This window comes from Aspergillus vadensis (genome assembly GCF_003184925.1).
Source record: "Aspergillus vadensis CBS 113365 unplaced genomic scaffold BO88scaffold_25, whole genome shotgun sequence".
NCBI classification, from domain to species: domain Eukaryota; kingdom Fungi; phylum Ascomycota; class Eurotiomycetes; order Eurotiales; family Aspergillaceae; genus Aspergillus; species Aspergillus vadensis.
Window position 1 is genome coordinate 527,926 of NW_020292063.1, and position 26,864 is coordinate 554,789.

Here is a 26,864-nt window from a genome sequence, read left to right on the forward strand (position 1 = left end):
GGCTCAGCGGTGATAAGAAGTCACAGTCACACCACGTCAGAAAGCATAAATTGAGAAGGCTGAGAAAGATACACAAAAGGTACTTAATAAGCAGAGCGACTCAAAAGATGACACGTATAAGTACAGTAAAACGTAGAATGGTGAGTCAATTTAGTATTGGTAAGGTAGTAAGTAGTTGTCAAGGTTGACTGTCACTGTCACTGTCCTGCAGTGCTGGCGGTCCAATTTCCCCTCATTTTGAATCTCAGATGGAATGAAATAGAAACAAAATATAAATAAAACCAATAACCCCGTTCAGGAAAATCCAGTAAATCGCGCCGTTGGTCCCATATATCTCCGCCCAATCCCGAATCTGTGGATATCCCGTTTGATTTGTTAAGTAAAAGATGATAGTAGGAAAAAATATTTTCATGAAGAGGAGGGGCAGCAGTAAGAAAGGAAGGAAGAGGGAGGAAGGATCAAAGGAGTGAGGAAAAGAGACATCATCAAGTCTCCCTCCTCTTATGAATTCTCCTCACATGATCCTTCATGTTGTCTACCCTACTAAATACCCGCTGACACCCATCCCACTCACAAGGAATCTCTGGGTTGTGTTTGGCCTCATGCCGGTCTCGGTCTTTCTTGCTGGAGAACCCGCCCCGCACAGCCTGTGGGCACCCTTCGTACCGGCAAAAGAGATGTTTGCGGTGACGATTATAGTGTTTCCGGAGATCACAGCCCCGACGGAAGACGGCGTGCGAGGAGCAGCCGGGGTATGCGCAACGCCAGGTTCCGTCGGGATTTTGAATACCATAGTTGTTTAGATCTCGCGTCTGGCTGCGGGCGGAGGAGGTGTCGGAGAGTGATTGAAGTTGGAGATCGTCGAGATCGAGGTCGAGATCTAGCTCGAAGTCAAGGTCTGCGGTGGTAGCGGAAGATAAAGATGCGGTGGTTACGGGGGTTAGCCGTGATTGAGAGAAGGAGGACGGAGCTGACTCTGGGAGATAATAGTCGGCATTTGTGGGGTTAGGAGATGATTGTGATACTGCTATCGCGAGCCATTCTTCTTGATCAATGGGAAAGTATGCCCCGTCTGTGGTTGGTATGGCTGGGGGGAAGGATTCAATTTCGGGACCGAATGACTGCGGTGGTATGGTCTGGTGTGAGAATAGAGGCGGATAGGACTCTTGATCCTGAAAGTAGTGGGTGCCAACTTCTGGCTTCCTTTGATGGAGGGGCTGTGTTTGGTCAAAGGCGTAGGGGACTGACCCAGACATGCTGCGGGCATCTGACAGGGGGGCCTGTTGAAAGGCTATAGCGGGAAAAGGAAATGGCTGCACCTCTGGCGACATCGTACTGTGGGTTGAGGAGCCGCCGGGCACCATCAGCATGTCTCTGTTGATAGTAGTCCTTGAGGTCATTGCGGATGGTTCGGAACTGGTCAAAAGTGCCCTAGACACTCGGGTGCGCTTGTTCTGGGAGTAATCAGTATGGAGGGAACCTAGTCCGTTGAGCATGGGTCTCACCAATGTATCTTTGTCCATGGACGTACCTTCGGCGGTACTTGTAGTTCATGTACTGAGTCGACTTGGAGTGTTTCGGTGGAATGAAGCCTATTTCTTTGGATGGTTTGTCACAGATTGGCGGGCTTGGATGCATTCTGGATATTTAAAGCTAGTAGAAGCCGTGGTTCTCCAACATTCTTATCTTCAGGAGTGTCTCGAATGTCAGATGTGGCTATGCACATCCCCCAGGGCTGACGGTCAACGGGTAGCTGGGCGAATCCCTTTACAGATGCTCGATAATCAGATTTAGGGCGTCGATGTCACTGTACCATTGACTTTGGTACTGGCCCTCATCGCTGGTGGCTCCCACGTTTGCCCTGGAAATGCAGCTCGGGATTCCCGTGTCTAAACTCTCCAGAAGCCAAGGGGGACGTTTATTCGGCTGCTGCGAGGTGATTGGTAACTCGAATAGGCATGCAGAACTAATGAATTGTCATGCACTGCGGCTGAAAGATTAGAACCAACCCTATTCGGATGACACATTTGCTCAAAGACGATCCATCCAATCTGAGGCACAATGCCCAAGCAGATCAATATTAGTGCTCTGATTTTTTGGTGTGCGGTTTCTTTTTCTCTTTGCTTTTCCCGGTTTACCACGCCAAAACTGGACTCTTGCTGCTTATGTAGAAGTAGGAAGTGTTCCATTGCCGCTTAAGTCCGACTCTTTTGATAGGGCTGATGTAAAGAGCGTCACAGGATATTTCCAATAAGGCACCAGAGAAGTGGTGATGGGTAATACAGACGGTTCTGGACATGAGGATGACGTTTGAGCCCCAATCCAGTAGTTGCAGGACCTTTTGTTCGGCGCTGATAGGGCGCGTCCGTTCGGGGAGTCGGCGGACCAGCGTATGGACGGAAGAAGCTGCGTGCTGATTGGTTCTGTCGTGTACTTGTTCCGGCGACTGCATCGTACATATGCATGCGGAATTCTCTGGTTCATGGGGAACCTGGTTGGAAAGTCTAAATGCCGTCTGAGCCTCAGCGCCGAGCGACAACCTCTAAACAAAGTTCCAGGTAATCCGATCCCAGGATGGCCCAACAGGGTAGGAGGCAAGGCAAAAAAAAGGCATCAAACTAAGAAAATAGTCGTCGTACGAGTCATATCACTGGGCAAGGGCCCTCGCCGTTGAGGGTTGGACGACGTCAACCATTCGCGATGATTGCTTGGACGGGTAGGTCAGGCCCCCACGCTTACTCCCAAATGGGTGTGCATTTCGACGCTATAACCATGGCTGAGAATGCAGATCATTTTGGCTTACCGCCAGATGGACTTAAGCCTTAAGCCCACGATCCCTGCCGTCGGGCCTTGGTTGCCAGTATTTCTAGGTGACGGGCCCCCGGGACTGGAGGATTGCTCGCAGGAAGGCCCGGAAAGAGGGTCGCTGTCAGCATGGACCGGCTGCCAAAGAGCGGTGTCGCCAGGTCCAGTAGTCTTTAGTCTTCTCAGACTGGCCTCCATCGGGCTTGCAGATCTGGCCTAGGCCGGGTTAGATCGCGTGTCACTGCCATGTTACATCGCGGTGTGGATGTGTAGATACACTTTCGCGGAGAGAGCCAAAGACATTGTTCCAAAAATACATTGTCACGGTTGAGGGGGCCGTCTATCATTCCTCCCCAACCAACACACATGACTATTTTCAGCTTCGTGTGATAATCCAGGCAGTAGACGCTGTATACGAGTTACAGCCATCTTTCCAGACGGTTGCTCCGTCGGCTGTGTTGGCGGAGAGGTCTATGAGGTCATACATGTCACAAAATCGCAGCCTCAGTCATCATCCGACCAGAAATCTTAAAGCGAGAAAAATTAAAGTCAACCAGCTCGATGCTCTTCACATGACCAAGACCCTCCAAAAAGAAAACGTTCTTATATCCGATTCATCCAGAAAACCGGAACCGCCGACGGGTCGGGGCCGCCGAAGTGTTCCAAAGTTTCGACATCTAACCACCACAAGAGACGGAAGTCTAAATACTAACTGCGCCCGGGCAGGCCGTTGGACTCAGATAACAAAGGAGTCCGGTCACTCGGGTTCTGGGTCTTACCGCTATCGTCTTCTGCATCTCTGTAGAGAATGTAGTGCTGCACCACAAAGATCAGATCGAAAAAGATGGTAACGTTCGACAAGAGAAACTTGATGGGGTTTCCAGTGACTCCACTCCAATCATCTTGGAAGCTAGAATCCAGCAGCAACTGGGCAAGGGATAAGACACCTCCAGACAGATCAAATAAGATCTGTCCAATACTCCAGCCGTATGTGGATTTACGCTTATAGTTGACCCACGCTTGCGGTACGTACTTCACAATGGTGATGACCAATTTCACGTAAGAAAGGGCATATATCTAAATTGACACAAGATCCAGGGGTCAGAACACATGCGGATTAGCCATTTGCAGATCTTTGGATGACTTACGACATCAATCCACGCCCAAGAGTATGGATCAAAGCCGTTATTTGGGCTCTGGCCGAGAACGATGAATATAACGATTGTGACGCCGACTATAGAGCCCCAGAAAAGGCCTGCTACCGGCTTGCTCACTTTCTGATGGCGAGAGACCTTGAATCCCCAGATAAACGGCCAGAACTGTGTATAGGTGATAAAGCTAAGAACGACGGCATGTAGAGCAAAGGCAAAGTCGTTGAAGCGCACGGTCGGGTCCTCAGCATGTGGATGCCGAGCAGCATACTGATGGCGAATCACGGGAGAGTAAAGAAAAGCGGACGTATATATGGTATAGCACACGAAGCCTAGCACGTTGATGGTAGGAAAGTCGATTGCCAGCCCCGTTGTTGAACGTCGCCGGAAGTTGTTGATCGGTTGGGGATAGAAGGACGCAGACCAACAGAACGTGCTGAAGAACGTTAATAAGTATGTATAATCCCCCAAAGTCTCACGTCTGTCGTGATGGGTATCCTCCCTAGTACTCGCGGGTTTGAAGACGTACTATATCCAGCCGAGTAGGCTGCGTTGCCATGGTGTTAGTACAAGGTACAAATGAGATAAGGCGGAAAGATCAGGAGGGAGACCTACCGAGAGAGCGCTCTCACGAAGATTTCTAGCTGAGTTGCCATAATTACCTCCTTGTAGCTCTGCTGCTGCTTTCTTGTATAGGAGGGAGTAGGAGAGGCACTGCAGCGAGATGGAGAGGCTATCTATATGCCTCGATAGAAGGGAGGATGGAGTGGATCTGCTGGCGGAGAGAGCAGCTGATAAGATACGGAAAGCACGCGATTGCGGTCACCTGGCCTGACCGCTTTCCCAACTTTGTTGACTGGTCTCTGGAATTGGGTTCCTTGCAAAACTGGTGGATCGTTCCTGGGTTGATTAATTGACCTGGGCCCGCAGGGTTCACAATGAATACTACTATAATACTACTACAGGAAGACTATCGACCAAGTAACTAGGATCGGTGGAGTGGAGATCCAACAAACCTTGAGGAAGACACTGACCCTGCTATTTGAATAGCAACCATTTTTGGTGAGACTATGTCATCGGCTAATAGCCCAGCTAACTATGCCCCGGCTTTCACCGGGATCGGCATGTTTATTGATTAATGCCACGATCATGGAGATACAAGAACTAGATAACCTGCGAGGGATCGTTCAATTGGTGTCGATGATAATCATACTCGCATACGCAGGCGGTCTCCCGCGGCAGAAGGCTGAGTCAGCGGGTGGTTGTCCGGGATATAGGCTGACGGGCTAAACCGCAAATGGAAAACAGTTGTTGCGATGAAGCGGCTTGCTTGCCCCAGCCTCAGCGGCATTCCAGCCTGCATCTCGATCGTTCGGCGGTTATCCGCTTCCCTGTCCCACGATCCGTTCATCTGCTTCAGTGCTGTTCTTTCTTTTCTTTTCATCTAAGTGGTCTTCAATTGTTGGCTATACAGGCTGGTGTCCTGCCACGCTTCTCTTATCCTTGCCATATCTACTACCTAGCCCTCCCCCACCCTCCATCTATACCTATCACTCACCGCTAGCCTCTTGTTCCTCGAAAGATAAACAACCATTGCAACGCTGGGCTCGGTCGCGTTTTAGCCTCTGCGATCGAATTCCCCGGGAACTCAAGTTGACGCCACTGCTATCGATTTCATTCGACCTTTCCCATCAGCGCATGGTGCATTCTTCGGAGTGGGGGATCTCGCTAGATCTCCGTCGGTAGTTCGAACATTCCAGTGTCAATGAGATCGGGAGGAATTCACGTCGATCGGAAACTATAAGAGCTCAAGGTCTTCAGTAACCATGGCGGTCGACTCTGGCCTCTCCGCTGCGGGGAGCAGTACTTACGCTTCGAATACTCTGCATGTCGGCGATGGAACATGGGACTCGGAGCGCGACACATTCCTCCTCCCTAATCTGATGGGTATCAACTTCGACACAATGCGATACAACGGTAAGTAAGCTTATAATTCTATGGTGCGCAAAATCGCTCACATATGTCAGGAATGGGAAACCGATTCAAAGATATGCCCGAGTACCATACCCTCATAGCCGTTCACGGTATCATCGCTACTATCGTCTTCCTCTTCCTCGTCCCAATCTCTGTCTTGATCATCCGATACTACTCTCGATGGAATCCTTTCTGGGCTTTCAAGCTGCATGTCTGGTGCCAAGTCCTGACATTATTGCTCAGCACCGTTGTGTTTGTGTTCGGTTGGTTCGCTGTCGGTCCAAAGAGAAGCCTGACAAACCCGCATCACGGTATCGGGCTCGCGATATATGTCCTGGTGATCTTTCAAGTTCTGTGGGGCTGGCTTGTTCATAAGATCGAGAGGAACAGGAGGAGTTATCATGTCCCATTGAAGCTTGTTGTATGTTGTGTGACCGTTTGGTGTCCTGCCTAAAAGCTAACTCACGCCAGATTCATCGATGGATTGGACGCGCCCTCGCAATCCTTGGTCTTGTTCAGATACCGCTGGGTCTCACCCTTTATGGCTCGCCTAAGGTGCTCTTTATTCTCTACGCGATCGTCGCCTTCATCCTCCTCGTAGTGTTCTTCGTGCTGTCATATCTATACGACACAGAAGGGTATCACATGGAGGGCGGCGGATACGAAAGTCGGCTCAGCTATGTCTCAGGGCCCTCAGCTGCCGATGACCATGGCCATAGTAACCTCGGACCCATGGCTGCCGCAGGGGCGACCGGGGCCGGCCTAGCTTCGCTCTTCAGACGTCGTTCCAGAGGCAGACCACACGATTACGACGAATCGCATACCAGCTTCTCAGACGAAAAGCTTTCCGACGAAGGCCCACGGCGTGGTGGCAAAGGGAACTTACTTCTAAAATTAGGTGCAATTGGCGGTGGTGCCTGGCTCGCAAAGAAGTTCTTCGACAGAAGACGCGAACGAGACAACGACACGGAGTCCGGTCGATACAGCAGAGCCCATACTCGGAGTGACAGCATGACCGAAGAAAGCTTGAGTAGACTGGAAGATGGGCGACGACCGGAGCCAACAGCGCATACGCCTCTCAACCGTCCGCCGAGCAGGCCTCCTAGTAGACCTCCCAGCCGGCCCCCCAGCAGGCCCCCGAGCAGACCACCAAGTCGACCTCTTAGCCGTCCCCAAAGCCCAGGCTCGTCGTACCTTTACAACAGCACCTATCTTTCTGAAGCTCCCCGACGCAGGCCATCACACGGACTCCGAGACGCTTTACTCGGAGCGGGGGCCTTCGCAGCGATCAAGGGTTTCTTCTCACGCCGCAAAGGTGATGCAGAACAACGTCGCGTGGAAGATATGCGCCGTCGGGAGATGGAAGATGAGCGGCTGGCCCGGGCCAACAGCAAGCGACGCTACCCCGGAGAGGGCTATTACCCAAGACGCGACAGACCGGCATCATTCACAGCCACGGATCTCTCATCAGACTTCTCCCGGCCACCCCGCGGTCCGCCGCACGGCGAGTCCATCGTCTCAGCAGCAGGACCCCCAATGGCATCCGGAGCAGTAGACGGAGCACGCTCAGACATACCACCGGCACCAGGGCCACCTATTCCGCCACCAGCAGCCTCAGAATATCCCGGACCAGCAGCATCTACACATGGCCCCACGGAGCTCGCATCAGGAGTAGCAGCCGGAACAGCCCTCGGTGCTGCATCATCGGCACATCGCCGTCGCAGCGCCAGCCGTCACCGAAGCAGCAGCCGACCCAGGAGTAGCAGCCGCCACCGTGACCCCATCGCATCTCCCCCGGTTTCCGTCAAAGTGAAAATGCACAACGACGGCCGCCACGTTACTCTCCGAAGACTAACAGATGAAGAAGCCGCCGCCAGTCGCGAAGCAAGACGAAGAGAGCGAAGGAACTCCCGCCGTCGCGCCGGCAGTGCAAGCTCACTATCCGGAAACGAAGGGGGTTCGAACGACCGCTGGCGCCGTGTCGAGGAGCTAGAACGCCAGCAACAGGAGCAGATGCAACGTGAACAGGCTGCTGCTGCTGCGGCAGCTTCCTCAGCTTTCCCAGCAACTTCCGCCGCTCCATCATCAAGTATGCCTCCTCCTGCGGCGTCAGCTTACTATGCACCACCGCCTCAGAACGGGAACGGGGGCTATATGCCGCCTCCCCCGCCGCCCCCTGTGCCATCTAGCCATCCTTATGGAACAGGGAGTATCGCGTCTCCGGGTACGTTTACTGGGACGGAAGCGAGCGGGGACTACGCCAGCAATCGTCGACGAAGACGCGCGGAGAGAGCGCGTGCACGTCAAGAAAGACAACAGCATGGTGTGGAATTTACTTGATGAAATTTATCCCTTGCTATAACCCATGACCTTTCTTCTTCTTTTCCCCTTCCCCTGTATAGCAACCTTGATGATTTCATGCCCCTCTTCTCTTTGGTGTTTAATTGCGTCCCATGAATTTGTTTCTTTTTTCTTTTGAATTTAACCCCTTCATGTCAATCTTGAAATACGTTTTGATGTACAAGTGCCAATGACTCGCTGTCTCGGGTGTTGGTTCTTCTGGAAACTACGCTTCGTGCTTGTTGAAGATATTTGTGCTCGGAAAGAGCTTCTTGTCTGGTGATGTCCGGTAATGACGCTATGAAAGCAGCCATGCAGAACGGTTGCAATGAGCAAGGGAATGGATACGAATTGTTGGTTTCGTTTGGCTATTGGTTTATGATAAAACTGCTATGAGGAAATGGACAGTACTAGGCTCATAAGCAGTAGGAGTCGGTGCTCCTTGAATTGTGGTTTTCTCATTTGTCTCCGATTCCTGCATATAATGGTCGCCATTTCGTTCATATTGTGCTGCATTCTTGTTGTTTAGTGAAAATAAAAAATGATGTTTTTCACGTCTGAAGTGTACCATCAGTAGCAGAGTATCGAGCGCTGTATTGTCCTCAATCACACATCGGCTGAGCAAGACATCATTCAAGCCATTGATCAAAGAGCCGCATGTTGGTCTCTTGCGCTCTGGGTCGTATCAGACTCCCTTTGGTGAATGGAGAAGTTGACGCTGAACCTCTCTAGTACATACAATACTGGAAGTCCGATGAATCTCACAAAGAGGTGCACAAAGCTAGCCACGACTTCTCTGTGTGTCAGGCTCCGCAAGACGTTACATAAACCCAAGATCAGCCGCATAGCGAGATACGGCATTGTAATATCGGCCCGAAAGAGGCGGGTGGCATCATATGAAGAAACAGGTAGGTTGAGCTCTTGCCCTTGGTGTGTGTCAATAGACTCCGACGCGCTTGCGTTTGGCCATGGCCAAACGAAGCTCCAATGAGTTCGTATGATGCAAATCCGGAACGTGGGTGCTGAAATGGTTGCTGTCCAATCAAGATTATACTGATAACACCTCGTTCTTTTGGCTGTAACAGTTGGGAAATCCAGCTAAGTGGCTTCTCAAGCCAGTTCCCTATACGCTTCAGGTTTGGGTCTGGTACCTCTTGGGGGCTTAACAAGGCGTTACTGGGGTTTCGGACGCATGTCTTGGCAGACCTCGACTTAGCAATCCTTAAATCCTGGCGCAATGGCAAGCCGTCAATTGAAGGCAAGGGGGCGGGGAACGGCTGGCTCAGATTGTTCTTGACGTGGTAAGGCTTTGTGCCACGTTTGGCAGGCCGGGACAGGAATCGGGATGGGCCGAACTTGGGGTCACTCCAGGGTCCTCTGTGTCGCTTGCCGATATCGTTGTCCATACCTTGTAGCAATATTGATCGGTTGGCCAATCGAATACGAGACCTCGAACAGCCCTGGGGAGTGGACATCTGAGCTCTGGGAGGTGCTAGCCATTTGTGATCCACGTGATCGTCTCTCAAGGCAGGCATCGGACTCGGGGTTGCATTTTCGTATGTCTCGGAGCCGGCAATGTCAAGGTGTGCTAAGAATCGCGGTTTAGGGGGCCTTGGCGGTTTCCACGCTGGTTTAGCCTCGACAGGACCGCGACTATTGCGTTCGGATAAGCTTTTCTCATTCAATATAGCGAGGGTGGTGTTTCCCGGTCTCGCCGGAGACGGAGTATCTCGGTCTGATTTACCGCAAGGTCCGATTGTGCTCTCATACCATTTTTCAAAAACAAATGCATCATTAAACATGTCGGGCATTCCTTGGCGGTTGGCAGTGTCCTTATCGGAGAAAGTTTCCAACATCTTGCATGCTGAGGTTGACGGGTCTGTCGGGTGTTCTTTATCCACCTCCATTGGAAATATGTGGAAAGCGTCAGTATCATGAGAATCGCTGCGGGCCATGGTTGGGCGGGCAGGACAATTCTCTGGGTGTTTATACTGTAGTCGACTCGAAAAGTTCTGGGGATTGTCCGAGGCCTGACAGAAGGGATATTCCGGATCACTGGACTTGGGTTCCTGCATGATGGTAACTGGCTTGGTGAACGCAGGGGGCATCATAGGCTTTCTGGATGTCAGTCGTCTGCTTTTTCAGCGTTAGTTAGGAAGCGAAAGAAACCAAATGAAGCAGAAGTTAGGTAGTAGGCAAGAGAAAGGAGTGGAAGAGGAAGAATAAGGAAGGCGAAAGCAGAGGTCTCTCCTCAACTAAGTCGGAAAGAGCAACCCAGGCAGGCGTGTAGCCGAGAAAGGCATCAGCAACCAGTTTATCAGCGCAAGGCAATTGTCATAATTAGCTATTTATGGGCATCTGCCCCGAAAACCATGCAAGTAATGTTTCATGAGAATTGCTATAATTCTACAGGTTCAAAGTTGAAGTCGCGAGTGGATATGTACATCAGGTATCTATTTGAGGACGGCCTGCAGGCTCTCCAGCACCTGTTTTTTGTTGTTAGTCAGGATGTTCGGGTCTTGTTTAAAGGTGTCTGGCCTACCTCAAGCTCAATCTTGGCCTCAGCAATATCCTGCTCGCTGCCGCTTCCGTTGGCAATCTTCTGGGCCTCGGCGATCTGGGAACGGACGTTCTGTGTTGAGGGTGACGAATTAGCACTGCCCAGAGGATAAAGCACGGATCGGTTAGAACCTACGTCAATGCTGAATTCCTCGAGAGGGAAACCCTCGACGGCGTTAATGCTCAGCTGGGAGTCGGGCTGGACAACGGCGAAACCACCAGACACTAAAATTCATGAGAAGTTATGTCAGTCTTGTCCTAGACACGATGTGTAGCGGCTGATCTGAAGAATCTCGGCCCGCGGCACAAATATCAACACGTTTGGTCGGACGTACGGAAGAACTTCTTGCTGGCACCACCCTCCTCAACGATCTCAACGAGACCGGGCTTGAGCTGCTCAATGGAGGGGACGTGGTTGGCGAGAACACCCATCTCTCCGGACTCGGCGGGGATGTTGACCTGGACACTATATGGGAAAGGTTCGTAAGTATGGGGCGGTCTAAGGTGAAAGGTGGTCGTGCAATGCTTTCAACATATTCGGATTGCGAGGCTACATACACGCCGGTCGACTTGAAGATGGACTGTTGAGAGAATAAATTGTCAGTATCAAACACTCAGGCAGGTGCACAGAGGCGCTCAACGGAATCGGAGGCGTACCTGGTGAGGAAGGGTCAGGGAAAGCTTGATCTTGTCCGACACAGCCTCGGCGTAACCTCTGCGCTGGAGAGGAACGCGGAAAGCGGAGGGACGAGCCCTGAAGGCAGAGCGAGCGAAGCGGAGAGAGCTCATCTTGCAATGGACGAAGGGGGTGGGTGGTGATAGTATCCCTCTTGAACCTGAGTTGGGAGTTGCAAAGGTCGAAGTCGGATGCCGGTTGTTCCCTAGCGGCTCGGGCGGTCACGTGGTGGGCCACGCGCCAACAGAAGACCGCCGTACTCGGTTGCTGCGTTGACCTGCACAACGCTCGACTCCTTCTTGTTCTCCGGTTATTGGCCTTGGGTGTGCGGAGATCGCTCTCTGCTAACTGCTAAGGGCGCCTATCTTTTATCTATCTGCATCCCGGACGTGAAACTACCGGCTGGATGTGGTTGTTGTTACCACGATTCTTTACAAGCATATGCTACAATATTACAAAATGGGAAAATCAAAGCAATCTAGGCGCGTAAGAGGATAGGAGATAAGACAGCCATCAGCAATATCACCACCGTCATACCGACGGTCATTCAACCAAGTCCGCATGTATCCATCACTGGGGCCCATGTTAATATCACGTGATATCCGGCTGTCAACATTCCCATCATCAAAATTATGGATCCCATATCCATCCATACCATTGATCTCGAATCGACATCAATTGGACAGGGCTTATGATTGCCTAGTTTTTCAACCACATGCTTTCTGCGTTCCACATCTAAACCTCCGGTCAATGTGTGCTTCATAGTCATGCATACTACGCAGTATTTCCCCAGCATTGACTCCAAACAGTCGACCATATTGTTAGTCATCAATCACGGGATTGTTTGGTGCCTCAGGTATCAATGCGATCCCCGACATTGACGATGCGCCACCGTCTCCATGAAAGTATTCAAGTAGCAAGCAGAACCTAGCACCTTAAGCAGATTCATGTAGTTAGCAATCAATAATCCCGAATACAATCAAATCTAGACCCTAAGCCAGGACAACCCCCCGCCCAAGCAGTAGCTAGAGAAGTAGGCCTACAGTGAAGAAGACACCAAGACGGGCAGGACGCTAGCCGTGCTCGGTAAGCGAAATCCCACAGAAAACCAGCCCTAGCCGAACCTGCCTTGGGGACTCTGGCCTTCCGCTCCGTTCAGGATAACCTCACCCGCCAACTCCTCGTCAACCGTCTGTTAGTTGCGACAAATCCGACAAGATGGCGAGTACGTGACACCCCTTTTGCTCCAAAATATTCAAACCCCGTTATTTTTGCATTCCCGTCTCTCTCGGACGAAGAATGCGATTATCGACCGTCTTCACATCGAAGAATCATGTATAGCTGACATGAATCTCTACAGAGTCCAAGAACGCGTCTCAGCACCACAACAGCCAGAAGGCTCACCGTAACGGGTGCGTATAATAAGCCGGATTTCTTCCTACCTTTTTTCATCTGTTCCATACACGAAACGCCCGAGGACGAATACTGCGATGTTGGATAGCGGACGATATCTTCGACACATGTGAGGTTCAGCGAACGGGATAAGGAGGAAGAGCATAGATACTCTCGCCCCGATGATGGAGGATATCGATCAATATCCAACATTCGACATATTCGTCCTCCGGGAATCAACACAACAACTACAACGAGACCGCTTGAGATAGATCGGAACACTGACCATCGCCTTCTTTTTTCAACTCAACAGTATCAAGAAGCCCAAGACCCACCGTTACCCCTCCCTCAAGGGTGTCGACCCCAAGTTCCGCCGCAACCACAGACACGCCCTTCACGGAACCGCCAAGGCTCTGGTACGTCTTTTTCCCTATGGCCGATCCAACAAGAATTTCATCAGTTGTTGGGCGAAGCCGAGAAGAAGAATCGACACTAACAACCCGAACAGAAGGAGCGCAAGGAGGGCAAGCGCGAGATCGCATAAATTACTTCCAACTAATATAGAAACGTTTTAAAAGAAATGAAAGCGATTTGAGTTGGTTGATTTGCTCTTATCTCATTTCCTGTGTTTACTATGTGCGACCGACAACGACAGCAACGCAAAGCGCCAGTCAAGAGACAAAACACATGGATGAGGGTTTCATGTCCCGTTGGGTTGTTATTACCCCGCAAGACCGGATTTGTCACATAAAGCAAATGGATACGGTTCTCTAGTGTTGCTTTTTCTTGGGCTTCATTTATCTCCCGTGGCCGGTGGTTCATTCGCTTTTTGTTGACGTTGCGGTTCTCATACCGTAGTTTGATGATGGGTGAAGTTGGTGTTGATGATGAAGAAACAGGCATATGTGTGTACAGCTTCGTGCTTATTTTTCCATGCGCGCTTGCTGAAGGATTTATTTTACGTGCCGAGAGAAGATCCCATGCCCTCCAATTACCAAACACCCTTTGCTCTTTGCTCTACCATGGCGAGAGGGTGCATGGACGGAGGGCTACATACTACCATACCCATGTAGGCCTTGTAGGTTTTGATAGTGAATTGAATATATACTATGGTTTCTCTTTTTCTCAAAATATACCTAATACTTATATAAACTGGAGCTCTTATTCTTGACTTTAAAAAGGTTGAAATCATTCAACCTTCCAAACAACCAACCTCTTATCAAACCCCCCACTAACCAACCACTCCTCCCTCTCACCCTCATCCTTCCCATCAACCCACCCCGCCCAAAGCGTCCTAATCTTACACCCAACCTCATGCCCATCCTTCAACAACGTCACCACCCTCCCCGTCTTCACCTCCACCCCTCTCACAACCCCATCATCCCCATTAACCCACACTCCCGAGCCATCCGGCCTCCACACAACCTGCGGCGTCGAGTACGCCGTCTGCGGCGCAAACGTATTCGCCTGGATCAAGATAGCCGCGTCCTCGCGATTCTGAAGCGACAGGGCAGCGAACGCCTGCGCCGCCTGCGTGGCTGGCTCCTGTTCCTGCTCCGCCGAGCCGGTCTCCAAGCTCTCTGCTGAGGGAAACAGTAACCGCACAATCATGACCTTCATATGCGGAAGAGTCGAAGTTGCGATGGCTATGAGACCTGGGTCATGTGGGCTGAGGGCCAGGCAGGAGGGGGAGAAGGCGACCCAGGCGTTGGAGTGCGGGGCGAGGTTCTGTTTGCCGATTAGGGGGCATTCGTATCCCGTGGTTGAGTCTGCTGACGGTTTGACATGATAGTAGTAAAGATTGCTTGAGTCGCGGCGGGAGACGAGGAGGATTAGATCCTGGGGGTTGTCGATGTGGGTGGTGAAGAGGATGGATTCAGGGTTGGAGAATAATGGGATGGAGGCGATGGGGTCGCCGATTTGCGTGGGGGCTTCGTTGTTGATTTGCATGCGGTAGAGGAAGATCTTGGAGTCCCAGCCTGCGGTTGCGATCCAGATTGTCGTAGAGGTTGAAGTGGCGTCTGCTCCGTTGCTGTTGTTGTTCTTCTGCTCGTAGGCGATGACCTTGACGGCGTATTTGGCGTGGTCTTTGCGGCGGTCGATGATTTCTGCGCCTTTTTGAAGAAGAAGTTGGCCTGACATGTTGGTCATGAGGATGTATTTCCCTTTCTGGATTGGGATGTATGATAGAATCGGGGCTTCTGATGTGCCCGTGAATGATTGGACGAGCTCATGGCCAGGAGATGTTTGGAAAAGATGAAGGTGCCTGTCTGCGCCGGTGGCGATCAGATATGGCTCTGCTTGCGCATCTGGCCTTTGCCATTGCTCTACGGAGCATGCCAATAGGTTTGAACTGGTTGGCGTTTGGATGATGTTAGGCTTGGTCGGTGCTGTGATGGGAGGTCAGCTTCTAGTCTGGAGCGGGGCATGGAGGTTCTATACAGACCTGGAACGCTCCAGACATCTTTGTCCTTGTCATTGTCACCGTATCGCTCAAAGTTCTTGCTTTGGTCGAAGGCTTTCTTCTCCTCGAGTACGTTCTCGATGGTCCAGTTGCTCGTATCGTCTTTGCCGCGCTGTTCTCCCGCATCGGACGGGAGCCCCGCTTCTTGCAGGAAAGCTTTTAGAGTCTGCGTGTAGTTGTTGGTCCGTAAGAAACGGGCCACGAGGGTGCTGGCTAGTGGGATGTTTTGTGATGAGGGTGGCATCTTGGAGGTTGAGCTGGGATTGAGCGACGGAATGTAGTTTGTCGAGTGATAACTGGGAATAAGATATATATCGGGCTAGTAGCTTCATGGCTCCACTCGGACCAGATCTATGTTTCTGACACCAAATTGAAAGTGGCCTGCGCAAATAAGCCGTCTGAGCACTACATTGGTTTCATGAAGATAGCGCATTTAGTAGAGAGTTAAGATGTTCTCATTCATAGGCTGAAGTACAAAACTATAAATATATATAGAAAGAAATATTGGTATCTTTTCACACCACCATCCCAGCAAAAGCAGAATGACAACCAAAGAGAAACCAGTCAGGCAAATATGCACATAGCGACTTGACATGTCGCTCGCCAAAGGTCTAACCCAAATTAAAGTTCTAGGCCTCAGCTAAACATGTCCTCCGCCCTGCGTCGTGGCCCTCCTCGCCCCTCAATCTTATCGGAGAACAGCTCCTTGCCGGCGTTCGAACCGTACTTCGAAGGGAACAGTTCACGTACAGATGATCCCCGTCCTTTGATTGACATGCCATTTGCCGCACCACGAATCGACATGCCCTGATCCTGCCTTGCTGCCCCGCGGATGTTGAGACCGCTTGTCTCGGTCGCCTCGGGGAAAAGCTCAATATCCCGCTTACGGCGCGCAGGTTGTTGATCATGACTTCCATCCACAAGAGGCACTGAGATTCTTCGCGAGAATAGATCTGCGGTCTCGTCCGCAGCATCGATTGCGTCTGACCGGCGATGGTTGCTAACCTTTTGGGGGAAGAGTTCTTTTGCAGTTTTATTTGGAAAGAGCTCTCGCGTTTTCGTATCGCTAGTTTTCGCACCTGAAGACGGGAAAAGCTCCTTGCCTTCATTGCGGCGACCGAGCTGCGGCGACCGGTCGCGGAACCGTCTGCGATCCTGCCGATCATCCTCAGCATATCCGCCTTCCATCAATGTATCCCGGCCGGGTGACGCGCTACGGTTGCGAAGGCGACCAGACAATCGTCCTTCTTCCTGTGGAAATAGATCGCGTCCCCCTCGCCTTCCCCGCCTTTCGCGACTGCGGTCCGACGAGCGATCGCGGCTTGCTGGCGTGTCATCGTACATATTGGCACTGAAGCTCTCGTCTGCATCGCGGTCTCTCCGGCGTTGCAGTTCTCGACCATCAAACCGTCTTCGCCTGTAATCCCCGTCACTGACATCTCCACCTCCCGAGCGTCGTCTGTCGGCGGCGAATTCTCGTCGCAAGCGTTCCCGAGGATCATGTTCAGGGTGCATGAGGTAAAACCGACTGGCTTCGTGCGCGCGGGGCTTTTTGCGATCTGCCTTGACGGCTGACCGAACCTGGAGGACAGAGTCGGGGTGCGTAGAGAGAAGCTTCGCAGATCGTAACCGTAGAGCAGGCAACGCAGATGCATCCTCCTCCTCGCTAACCTGCGTAAAAGCTGACAGAGCTTGAAGACCAACATCCGGCGAAGAGTATAGGAGGTTCGCCGATGTGTCATCAATCCATTCAACGCGACTTGGCTCCTCCAGGGTGAAGTGTTCGACAGCAAATTGTTTGATGTTATCCGTTGTCAACTCGTCTACACCGCGTATATGAACCTTTTCGTACTGTGCCTCCTCGTTAAGAGGGTCGATGTATTCATCTTGAGCAGCTGTCGTTGCCACGAGGGTTTGTTCCTGGACAGTTCGACGAAGATGTTAGAAGTGAACGACTAGAAGCTAACATAGGGCAGGCAAAAATGACACTCACAGTCTCAATTGGTTCTGCTTCCGGAAGGGGACCAAGATCAATGTCCATGTCGATATCCATGGAGGCGTCCATTGTGTCAGCGACTGGGGCAGCGTTGGAGGCGTCTAGATGAAGAGAAGGCTGTTGCGCGCTGGCTACCTCCATTGAGGGAGGAGACTCAGTGGGAAGATGCGGGTATTGGATGTTATACCAAAGCAAAATGAGAAGTAAAGTGAAGTAGCTTTATCAAAGCTCGATGGCAATGAAACAGAGAAGAAGAGGGGCGGCGAGGAGGCTGAGATGAGCGTAAAGTGAAGCCGAAAGGAAGTTGTCTTCTACACCGCCCGGACCAATCGCCGGCGGAGTTTCGCCGCTGCCGCTGGCGATGATGTCGATGCTCTCTCTTTGTCACTTCAACTTGGTGATCTCCTCATTTGATTTTCAACTATCAATTAGATCTCAGAGAAGAGCGTGCTTCTTTTATTAATATTTACAGGCTCGCATAAAGCAGATTAGACTGATCAGATAGTCAAATTCTGTTTAACGGCACTTGCTGGTGATCGGCGCAACAATGACGGCGTTCATGTCAAGCAAGCAACACATGGCTAAAGCTGGCGTTGAGCTGTTGGTCACCGGTGTTCTCTTGGTGACTCGGAAATGAGATTATGGCATGCTCGTAAAATGACAGTTCCAAATGAGACACGGCTGATCGACTAGTCTGTTATTGTCGAACAATGGACTTGAAGCAACATTCTCCTCAGCATCAGAACACCCTTCCAATCTTATCATGGCAATGGTTCCAACCTTATCAAATTGAAAATCAAGTGACATGAAGCTGCACTCAAACTCTGATGCAAGGAAGAGTCGTGGTGGTAACCATGTTGATCATGTCCGCTGAAAGCTTTATGATCTATTCGCATCACCAATTGTTATCGCCTCACTCGATGATACTTGTGGCGTGACAAAAGCGAGCATAGTCTTCCCTGTGGTTTCGGTTTTCATCTATGAGAAGTAGGTCCCATACTTCCAGCTTTATCGTCCTTCCATATGACCCAGTGATGCGACGTGACTGAGTGGTCTGCTTTCCGGGATAATAATCTGCCCTTAATGGTAGCAATATATCAACCCGATGGCAGTCTCATTTAGCTTTCAAGTGGTACACCAAGCCACGTACTACCCTAGCAGATGGTTATCAAACGGTGCCTCAACTTCCAGGTCACTTTCCTACTCTGTTTCACCGTTTAGCGAACGGTCAGGCCCTGCTAAAACCCCGGGCTACCCCCACCGGAGCTCCGGGCGATACAGTCTTCGATCATGTGGGAGCCACTGCTTCTTGTAACTTCCGCCATTCTCGTTGTCAAATGGCGAGTCTGCTCAGACTAAGATGGCTTGACACCTGATCCGCGTAGGGCGCTGTCGCTTCGCACGATAATGATTAATCTCGCCGGATTGTCGTCCCGATGTTCCTGCTGCACTCTGCTACGGCGATATAGAATGTCAGCGGTGAATATCATGCAGTAGCACGAAGATGCAACTGATCATGAATTTGGGGCGAACATGATGTTATATTGATTTCCGTTCATATGTAGAGCCGTCTACATCATCAACGGCCAACGCTGGCTTTTCTTTTCTATATACAGAACCGAGGATTCGTTCCACCTTTTAAACAAACCGCTGTATATTATCCCTACTTTAGCAAAGATGCAATGATGAGTTGGGTCAAGATAGCATGATTGCAATCATGACCAGATACAATCCTTGTGTTGCCGCCTTCCCCGCTTCTTGTCATCTCGATTCTCCCCCGGAACTTCACCTCACTAAAGGATTGTGGCGGTTAACATTAGGCTATATTCCTCTATCCCAGCCCAACGAATCCCATTCGTGGACCCAAATGACTTCCGATCTCTTGGCCGGAACAAGTCACTCGCTCTAGAGCAGCCGTTTCTCTACGCTGCCTTTTCTACTGGACGAAGATGAATGAATCTGGTCGGCAGTATGCCCGTCGTGGCGTTGGTGACACTGTGACGCAGGCAGCGATGCGGCCCTAGCAGGATGCTGTGTCCATCTCCCAATTGGACCGCATCTATTGTACTGTTAGGACAGTCATCGTGAGGGGCTGCAATTGCACAGCATGTTCAAACACCCCCCTCATTTCCACATCTAAACTGACAGGTTTAAAACAAACATAGCCCTTCCCGTGCTCCAGTGGCCTTCAGAATCCACTTCCTTCGCATACCCACCCAGACAACCACACCATCACAATGCTCTACACCGAAGACAACAAACTCATTTTCCGGTTCGACGACCACCTCCTCTGGATCCAGCCATGGGGCGACAATGCGCTCCGAGTGAGAGCTACCAAGCTGGCCTCCATGCCCACCGAAGATTGGGCCTTATCCTCCAAGGTCCCGTCAATCGAACCTACCATCAGCATCGAAGAGCACAAAGACTCCAGCATCACCAACGGCAAGATCACAGCCAAAGTATCCCAACGCGGCAAGATCACCATCTACAACCACAAAGGTGACAAGCTGCTCGAAGAATACGCTCGCAATCGCCGCGATCTCAAGGATCCCAAATGCAGCGCACTGGAGGTCGAAGCCCGCGAACTGCGACCAATCCTCGGAGGCGACTTCCATCTGACCATGCGATTCGAGTCGCTGGACCCTAAAGAGAAGATCTACGGAATGGGGCAATACCAACAGCCCTTTCTCAATCTCAAGGGCGCGGATATAGAGCTAGCCCATCGGAACTCTCAAGCCAGTGTCCCCTTCGCGCTCTCCTCCCTTGGCTACGGATTCCTGTGGAACAACCCGGCTATCGGACGAGCTGTGCTAGGGACGAATACCATGAGCTTTGAAGCCTACTCTACCAAGGTGCTCGACTACTGGGTCGTCGCAGGAGACAGCCCAGCTGAGATCGAGGAAGCCTACAGCAAAGTCACTGGCTATGTGCCGATGATGCCCGAATACGGCCTCGGGTTCTGGCAATGCAAGCTGCGATACTGGAACCAGGAGCAGCTTCTTGACGTCGCCCGAGAATACAGGCGACGAAACATACCATTAGACCTTATCGTCGTTGACTTCTTCCACTGGAAACATCAAGGAGAATGGAGCTTCGATCCCGAGTTCTGGCCTGATCCAGGTAAGTCCTTCACATACACCTAGATATATATATATCCCTGTCAACAACTAACACCCTCCCCCACCTGACAGACGCCATGATCAAAGAACTCCAATCCCTCAAAGTCGAATTAATGGTCTCTGTCTGGCCAACCGTCGAAAACGCCTCGACCAACTACCCCGAAATGCTCGAAAAGGGCCTCCTAATCCGCCATGACCGAGGCCTCCGCGTATCCATGCAATGCAACGGCGACATCACACACTTCGACGCCACGAATCCGTCCGCACGCGCCTACGTCTGGAGCAAAGCGAAACAAAACTACTACGACAAAGGCATCAAAGTCTTCTGGCTTGACGAAGCCGAACCCGAATACTCCGTCTACGACTTCGACCTCTACCGGTACCACGCGGGCAGCAACATGCAAATCGGGAACATCTTCCCGAAAGAATACGCGCGGGGGTTCTACGAAGGCATGGAATCAGCGGGACAAACCAACATCGTCAATCTCCTACGGTGCGCCTGGGCCGGGAGCCAAAAATACGGCGCCCTAGTCTGGAGCGGCGACATAGCGTCCTCGTGGTCGTCGTTCCGCAACCAACTAGCGGCCGGACTAAACATGGGTCTGGCAGGGATACCCTGGTGGACGACAGACATCGGGGGCTTCCATGGAGGCGATCCATCGGACCCAGCATTCCGGGAGCTGTTCACGCGCTGGTTCCAATGGGGGGCATTCTGTCCTGTGATGAGACTGCATGGCGATCGGGAACCCAAGCCGGAGAACCGGCCCACGGATTCAGGATCCGATAATGAAATCTGGTCGTATGGTGAGGAAGTCTATGAGATCTGTAAAAAGTACATTGGGATTCGAGAGGAGTTGCGCGATTACACGAGGGGTTTGATGAAGGAGGCGCACGAGAAGGGAACGCCCGTCATGCGAACACTGTTCTATGAGTTTCCTGCTGATAAGAGAGCATGGGATGTCGAGACGGAGTATCTCTTTGGTTCGAAGTACCTTGTTGTGCCGGTGTTCGAGGCTGGGAGGAGATCTATCGAGGTGTATTTGCCGGCTGGAGCGTCGTGGAAGGTTTGGGGTCAGGATGATGTGATTCATGAGGGAGGGAAGGAGATTCAGGTGGAGTGTCCGATTGAGACGACGCCGGTATTTGTCAGGGTTTGAGTGAGTGTCTCGTGGGATATTTTGTATTTGGATTTGGCAGTTGCCTGGCGGTGATGGGATGAATTGATGTATTCGACAGGGGGTATAGGGTTGGATGTATCGAGTTGCAAATTGTCAGAGGCAGAGATAAGTTCAGCCACTATCCACTAAAGTAAATCACAAATGCAATCTGTCAGCATGTGTATGTGATGGACTGACTCGATATCGTAGAAAAAAATCTTACAGTAATGCTGCTACTGGAATATTGTGGCCACAGTGCATCCATCCATTCATTAGGTAGCGAACAGAAGCAGTAAGTAGGGAGGGGGCAAATGACAAATTCGAAGAGCGACTTAGATGGCCCTCTTTTTCAATACTTGGGTCAATGGTTTATTTCCTTTCTTTTTCTTGCTTCATTTTCAGCCTCGCCAAGGAAAGAAAAGCAAGAAAGTGTTGCATGGATGGATTCTTCGACGGCTGAATCCCATGGCAAAAGCGTGGCGACTATCGAGTACTAGAGAAGTAGCGAACATTCTACAAGATGAGTCTGGAAGCTATCTTCTTAGATTACTTCTCTTTCCACTTCGATCGATCTAGTGGCGACCAGGGTCTCCTGAAGATGTCCCTAGTAGCCCCCAAGCGTAGCCACAAAATTGAGCCCAGCTTAGCCACATGGCCCAAGGAATGGGTTTCTGGCAGGAAAAAGAAAAGGGCAATGTACGGCTCAGCCCAGCCACAGAGTGGATTCATCAATAGGAGGGAATAGTTCTTGGATCTGTAATAGGCGGAAACAGGGAAGTACGTTGGATGTTGTCCAGACTCAACAGAGTTTGTGTGTTCTTCCCTAGTCTCTTCCTTCTGCCCTTCCAGCTAAGAGACAGTAAGTTAGGCCGTCTCACCGTTGGATATACGAACGGGATCGATTGGCCCCCAGAAGAAGTACCAATGTCACAAGTGGAAGTCTGTGCAGAGAGCTATGACTGCTGCGTCTAGTGAACCATAAAAGTTTGGCAGCGAATCGAAAGGCCTCGCGTGGAATTATGCAGCCATCTCGGCTTTCTGCACGCTTCAATCAGTTTTCTCAGCCACTATAGCTCCGGAAATGTTGGCTCAAAGAGGCCAGTGCAGTGCATAGCATGGGTCTTGGTGGGCACCGTCGCATCGCTTGCTATCTTCACCCTCCCCTTATTTGTTCCTTTCCGTGCCGTCTGCCAGGTATACTCCCGAAGTCTTCCCCGACGGCTCGATTGGAGAGCCAGGAGCGGATCGCCAAAGAGGGGGAGGATTGCCTAAAGAGGAGTTGAGGGTAGTGGAGATGGCTTCTGACGGAGTAGTTCGTTATGGAGCCGTACGTAGACGCCGACTCGGCAAATGCACGGTCGTCAAAAGTCATCGTAGGACGGCTTGTGCAGAAGAATTTGCCGTTCCAGACCCTCTTTTCATTTATTTCTTTTTCCCTCGTTGGTCTCTCGGTTACTTTTGTGGGTTTTTTTCTTTTTGCACAGAAAAAAAGGATTGAGGCCAAAGCTTAACCCTGGGTCCTTAGGGACAAGTAGTGCGACGCCATCGTTTCCATCGTTCCTATTCTCAGTACCTCCCCGGCTGATGTTAGCAAGCGATTGATCCATCATGCCCCATTGTCAGTGGTGCGACAAACCAACCGATCCGACACTCCCTAGTTCCAGTTTCTGACCCAGATGTGCCGAGAATAGATCTGAGGGCTGCTACAAACTGGTAGCCTCCGCAAAGAACTGAGGATTTGACGGGAAAGAAGGGAGATTAAGGAAGAACGGGTGGCTCCAGGGCCATGGAAACGGACCAAGATTCAATCCTTCTTGGTGAGGGAAGCGGCCGCCGTTCCCGGGCTCGCGGCTAGCTCGTGGGTTCTTTTTCTTGGTTGGATGAGGAGGACGGCACATCCACGGCTCCAATGGTCCTTACCTCAGCGCCGGGACTGAGGGCTGACTGGGTCGTGAAGATTGAGTTTTGACCGGGTAGATTGGGTTTATTCGGGTGCACTGGCTTGGTCTGGTTGGCCCGGAGGCCCACTGATGTTCCTGCCACTCGCTACAGTCGGTAATCCGTGAACCATCCTATTGATGATTCACCTCTTGGCCCCAGGTGGCAGGGCCTCCCGTCCCAGGACGTTAGTTGTATGTTACTCTGATCACTCTCTGACCACCACGGGACCTAGGCTGCAGGTGCACACTTATCCGTTGGCACCGGTCACGAATAAACTTCTTTGACAGCGGGAGTGCCGTGGAGAACGAGGTCTGGTAACGGTTGGAGTAGAAGTACAACGGGCAACACTGATGCTGATGAGAATGATGCCGATGCTGATGATGTCTTGTGATCCCCTCTAGTTACCAGCTGACAAGTATCGCTGGGAATGGAATCAAGAGGGTGTGGGTGGTGAAAAAAGAGAGTTTCTCACTCAATTTGTCAGATCTCAGGGAAGGCTCGAAGCTGGTTGCATTCCAGTCTCGACAAAAGTCAATAGTGCCGTCACATCACATTAATCTGCATTGGTCCAAGAATCCACCACCACAACCGCCCCAAGACATGGGATCAAGGCGTCAGCTGCATTGGAGAGAGTTCACTACAGCTCTGCCATGGTGGTAGTAACAGTGACTGGCCGCGTCAACACGACGTATCCGACCTCTAGGAAGCGCGATGGAGTTCCCCAGAGTTTGTGGAAGGGGTAGTACAAGGAAAATCCAAGTAACTCCAGCTGAGCACATTTATGTATACATGGATGGTGAAGAAGGAAAAGATGATGATGATGATGATGATGATGATGATGATGGGTTTTCTTGAGTTGAGGAAGAGAGATAGTTCCTTCCATCCTTCTACACCTTCCAATTCAGGAAATACCATAGGACCACAATGTGTTTGTACCTCGCCTATGACGAAAGACGTAGCATTACACAACCAACCATCGCTCCCAAGTACTAGTATACTTATTCTAGCCAACCATGCATAGTATCATATCACTATACATCACTCATCCATCATCATAGATACATCGAGTTCTCTACGGGGAACTACCTGGTTACTTTGGCAGACAGGCATACCTAGTTCAATACCCGACTCCAGATGTATACATATGTATGAACTGTGGATAAGATACTGAGATAGTTACTTTTCTGACGGAAGGGTGGTACTGGAAGGAATCCTGCGGTGTAGCCATTATCGCTGCATCATGGTGCCTCTATCCCCTTGTTGGGATTCGCAAGCGTAAAAACGAAGCGGGGGGAGGAGGATGGTACCTTGGTGTGTGTGTGTGGCAGTGAAGGTCAACTGGTTTGTTTCTACTTGGTTACAGATACTCTGTACTAAGCGTACTATACTAAATAGATACGGTAAATCCATACAGTCAACTAGTTTACCGCGCTGAAGTAAGGTAACACAACCCCCGGTGGGGATCCTGGTCAGCCGGGAGGACGGGGCACAGCACCTCCTTTGTCACACTAAACCCAAAGAGATAATCGGGGCAATGCCCAGCCGGGCATCTGGGAAGGATCGGGGAACCCACATGGTCCCCGAAGGGGAAGACATAAACCCCGATCAGAGAGGGCATCCAATCACGGGCTGTCCTGCCAATTCTTGCTGCATCCTGTATGTACCCTTCCCTTCACATTCACCACCACTTTCTCCCTCACCCCTCCCCTCTTTCAAATTCTCCACCTCCATCAGATACCGCGCGACGTCATGGGTCTACCCATCTACTCCATACTAGCTAGCTAACGATGGAGTCCTTGGACTGGGTACCACCGGGATTGATTCCACATTCTCCGACATCAGATGCGAGGTGAGGAGGAGGACGACAGAATACATACACGTACCTTTAGGTAGATCTGGAACCGCCCATATCTCGATCCATCCTGGCTATCACGGGACGGGTTTGACCGTTTTTTTGACCATGGATCAAGGTCCAGGCGACCCAAATGCTAGGAATACGGAAAACGGATACATGAAATAAATTCAGAAATAAGAGGAAAAAAAATCAAAAATGAACAGTATGTGCCACCAAGCAAGGATGATAGGTTGAGAAGGATACAACAACATAGTACGGACTCGACCTATCCTCGAGAATGTCTCAACACTAGTTAAGACGATGTAGGGTAACTTACGATCGCACCCTCCTGTTTACTATTACTGAATGAAGACAATGAATCCTTTACCAAAAAGTTCCCAGGTACTATAATCCCCGATTCTAATCATGCGCTGGTTCGAAATCCACGCAACCGGTATAAATCGACAGGGCATGTGTCGGGACTGTGGTACACAAACGGGGTCTACTGACTCGGTAAACGCATGGGAGGGAGGGGAAAAAGAAAGAATTGGAAACTAAAAAAAATGAATACTGCGCGGAAGAATTATCAACTCAACAGCCATGCATTATCTCTACTATGGTTCATGAAAGCGTCAAGACCAAAAATGGAAGAAGATGAATAGCAGTGTAGTAGCAAACTCGTTGTTGTCTCAATACTTATCGTCTTCTTTACTGTACTGAAATACCATTGGCTCCTCAAATCACGGAAAACAAGAAGACTCCCTAACTGACAGGCGGTGCTCGGACCTCCTGAGGTTCGCAGACTTGGAGGCCCGACAGTCAGGAAACAGCGGCGGGATGCGAGAGAGCCGTTCGCTCCACTCTTCAACTGACCCCCCCATACGGTGTCCTGCAGTCGGGGATCCCTGCCCATCTATTTGTCTTGCTCTCTCACCCTGTCTCTCTCTCTCGTTACTACATTTCCTTTTGATTTGACGGTTGTACGACGTCCTGCGGACGCTGTGTGCGTATGTGTGTGGAGGTACACAAAGTCGGTCGCGCGGTCGCGCTCTCGCTTAGAACTTCACTGTTACATATTCTATTGACCTTCTAGTAGTAGTACCCCGAGAACAAATTTAAAAATCAGAAATCAAAAATCCGCCTTGTATCCCCTCTCACACACACGAAAATCATATTCAACTAAATCAGTAGCGCCCAGTAGACAGGTACCAAAATTAACATCTTACACCCTTCAAAAAAATAACAACACTAATCGTGGAGCAACAGCTGAAGATTTAATATATTCAGTGGCCAGGCACTGCTGAATATATTTCAGATCTGGCAAGTGGCAGGGGAGATCAATCAAGGAATCCCGGGTGCTGCACGCTAAGGTATGGGTCAACCAGGGTTTATCTCAAATACTTCCCGTGTCTCTGATTGGCAACCCAAGGCCAAGGTACATCGGGGACCATCGACC

General features: G+C 50.9%; 10 protein-coding genes across 10 annotated transcripts; 3 read left to right on the plus strand and 7 right to left on the minus strand.

Annotated features, from left to right (window-relative positions):
* Nucleotides 1–485: 485 nt before the first annotated feature.
* Nucleotides 486–1,523, minus strand: BO88DRAFT_457213 (putative C2H2 transcription factor; the record flags this gene model as incomplete). Its single annotated transcript, XM_025710983.1, has 2 exons — nucleotides 486–1,454; nucleotides 1,506–1,523. The coding sequence occupies 2 exons, from the start codon at nucleotides 1,521–1,523 to the stop codon at nucleotides 486–488; spliced, it is 987 nt and encodes a 328-aa protein (XP_025559307.1).
* Nucleotides 1,524–3,053: 1,530 nt separating this feature from the next.
* On the minus strand, nucleotides 3,054–4,701 carry BO88DRAFT_372594 (putative L-cystine transporter). The gene is made up of 4 exons (XM_025704243.1): nucleotides 4,572–4,701; nucleotides 4,486–4,503; nucleotides 3,954–4,392; nucleotides 3,054–3,882 (listed from the first exon to the last, which is right to left on the minus strand). The coding sequence occupies exons 1-4, from the start codon at nucleotides 4,610–4,612 to the stop codon at nucleotides 3,514–3,516; spliced, it is 867 nt and encodes a 288-aa protein (XP_025559308.1). The 5' UTR covers nucleotides 4,613–4,701; the 3' UTR covers nucleotides 3,054–3,513.
* Nucleotides 4,702–5,782: 1,081 nt separating this feature from the next.
* On the plus strand, nucleotides 5,783–8,270 carry BO88DRAFT_418625 (uncharacterized protein; the record flags this gene model as incomplete). The annotated part of the gene is made up of 3 exons (XM_025708354.1): nucleotides 5,783–5,933; nucleotides 5,984–6,351; nucleotides 6,402–8,270. The coding sequence occupies 3 exons, from the start codon at nucleotides 5,783–5,785 to the stop codon at nucleotides 8,268–8,270; spliced, it is 2,388 nt and encodes a 795-aa protein (XP_025559309.1).
* A 645-nt stretch (nucleotides 8,271–8,915) lies between these two features.
* BO88DRAFT_428781 (uncharacterized protein) lies at nucleotides 8,916–10,345 on the minus strand (the record flags this gene model as incomplete). Its single annotated transcript, XM_025709102.1, has 2 exons — nucleotides 8,916–9,225; nucleotides 9,249–10,345. 2 exons carry the CDS (start codon nucleotides 10,343–10,345, stop codon nucleotides 8,916–8,918), a joined length of 1,407 nt encoding a protein of 468 aa, XP_025559310.1.
* Nucleotides 10,346–10,723: 378 nt separating this feature from the next.
* BO88DRAFT_446346 (F1F0 ATP synthase subunit delta) lies at nucleotides 10,724–11,618 on the minus strand (the record flags this gene model as incomplete). The annotated part of the gene is made up of 6 exons (XM_025710278.1): nucleotides 10,724–10,756; nucleotides 10,813–10,902; nucleotides 10,966–11,054; nucleotides 11,165–11,295; nucleotides 11,388–11,410; nucleotides 11,487–11,618. The coding sequence occupies 6 exons, from the start codon at nucleotides 11,616–11,618 to the stop codon at nucleotides 10,724–10,726; spliced, it is 498 nt and encodes a 165-aa protein (XP_025559311.1).
* A 181-nt stretch (nucleotides 11,619–11,799) lies between these two features.
* Nucleotides 11,800–12,444, minus strand: BO88DRAFT_407716 (uncharacterized protein). The gene has a single exon (XM_025707510.1). The coding sequence runs from the start codon at nucleotides 12,320–12,322 to the stop codon at nucleotides 12,053–12,055; it is 270 nt and encodes an 89-aa protein (XP_025559312.1). The 5' UTR covers nucleotides 12,323–12,444; the 3' UTR covers nucleotides 11,800–12,052.
* A 279-nt stretch (nucleotides 12,445–12,723) lies between these two features.
* On the plus strand, nucleotides 12,724–13,441 carry BO88DRAFT_457218 (60S ribosomal protein eL29; the record flags this gene model as incomplete). Its single annotated transcript, XM_025710984.1, has 4 exons — nucleotides 12,724–12,730; nucleotides 12,866–12,917; nucleotides 13,211–13,313; nucleotides 13,406–13,441. The coding sequence occupies 4 exons, from the start codon at nucleotides 12,724–12,726 to the stop codon at nucleotides 13,439–13,441; spliced, it is 198 nt and encodes a 65-aa protein (XP_025559313.1).
* On the minus strand, nucleotides 13,175–15,627 carry BO88DRAFT_395494 (uncharacterized protein). The gene is made up of 3 exons (XM_025705197.1): nucleotides 15,344–15,627; nucleotides 14,111–15,287; nucleotides 13,175–13,882 (listed from the first exon to the last, which is right to left on the minus strand). The coding sequence occupies exons 1-3, from the start codon at nucleotides 15,603–15,605 to the stop codon at nucleotides 13,453–13,455; spliced, it is 1,869 nt and encodes a 622-aa protein (XP_025559314.1). The 5' UTR covers nucleotides 15,606–15,627; the 3' UTR covers nucleotides 13,175–13,452.
* A 185-nt stretch (nucleotides 15,628–15,812) lies between these two features.
* On the minus strand, nucleotides 15,813–17,650 carry BO88DRAFT_372607 (NCBP3 domain-containing protein). The gene is made up of 2 exons (XM_025704244.1): nucleotides 17,355–17,650; nucleotides 15,813–17,281 (listed from the first exon to the last, which is right to left on the minus strand). Exons 1-2 carry the CDS (start codon nucleotides 17,496–17,498, stop codon nucleotides 15,998–16,000), a joined length of 1,428 nt encoding a protein of 475 aa, XP_025559315.1. The 5' UTR covers nucleotides 17,499–17,650; the 3' UTR covers nucleotides 15,813–15,997.
* A 1,559-nt stretch (nucleotides 17,651–19,209) lies between these two features.
* Nucleotides 19,210–22,109, plus strand: BO88DRAFT_407718 (putative glycosyl hydrolase). The gene is made up of 4 exons (XM_025707511.1): nucleotides 19,210–19,462; nucleotides 19,523–20,477; nucleotides 20,549–21,784; nucleotides 21,844–22,109. The coding sequence occupies exons 2-3, from the start codon at nucleotides 19,595–19,597 to the stop codon at nucleotides 21,631–21,633; spliced, it is 1,968 nt and encodes a 655-aa protein (XP_025559316.1). The 5' UTR covers nucleotides 19,210–19,462; nucleotides 19,523–19,594; the 3' UTR covers nucleotides 21,634–21,784; nucleotides 21,844–22,109.
* The last annotated feature ends 4,755 nt before the right edge of the window (nucleotides 22,110–26,864 follow it).

What these genes read in the sequence shown, in the direction of transcription:
- BO88DRAFT_372594 (XM_025704243.1), bottom strand. Translation starts at nt 4,612, where the DNA reads ATGGCAACTCAGCTAGAAATCTTCGTGAGAGCGCTCTCTCG. An exon ending in CTTGGGCGTGGATTGATGTC is followed by an intron (nt 3,883 to 3,953) that starts GTAAGTCATCCA and finishes GTGTCAATTTAG; the next exon opens with ATATATGCCCTTTCTTACGT.
- BO88DRAFT_407716 (XM_025707510.1), bottom strand. Translation starts at nt 12,322, where the DNA reads ATGGTCGACTGTTTGGAGTCAATGCTGGGGAAATACTGCGTAGTATGC.
- BO88DRAFT_395494 (XM_025705197.1), bottom strand. Translation starts at nt 15,605, where the DNA reads ATGCCACCCTCATCACAAAACATCCCACTAGCCAGCACCCTCGTGGCC. An exon ending in AGATGTCTGGAGCGTTCCAG is followed by an intron (nt 15,288 to 15,343) that starts GTCTGTATAGAA and finishes CTCCCATCACAG; the next exon opens with CACCGACCAAGCCTAACATC. An exon ending in AGTGGGGGGTTTGATAAGAG is followed by an intron (nt 13,883 to 14,110) that starts GTTGGTTGTTTG and finishes TGGTAATTGGAG; the next exon opens with GGCATGGGATCTTCTCTCGG.
- BO88DRAFT_372607 (XM_025704244.1), bottom strand. Translation starts at nt 17,498, where the DNA reads ATGGAGGTAGCCAGCGCGCAACAGCCTTCTCTTCATCTAGACGCCTCC. An exon ending in AAGCAGAACCAATTGAGACT is followed by an intron (nt 17,282 to 17,354) that starts GTGAGTGTCATT and finishes CGAACTGTCCAG; the next exon opens with GAACAAACCCTCGTGGCAAC.
- BO88DRAFT_407718 (XM_025707511.1), top strand. Translation starts at nt 19,595, where the DNA reads ATGCTCTACACCGAAGACAACAAACTCATTTTCCGGTTCGACGACCAC. An exon ending in CGAGTTCTGGCCTGATCCAG is followed by an intron (nt 20,478 to 20,548) that starts GTAAGTCCTTCA and finishes CCCACCTGACAG; the next exon opens with ACGCCATGATCAAAGAACTC.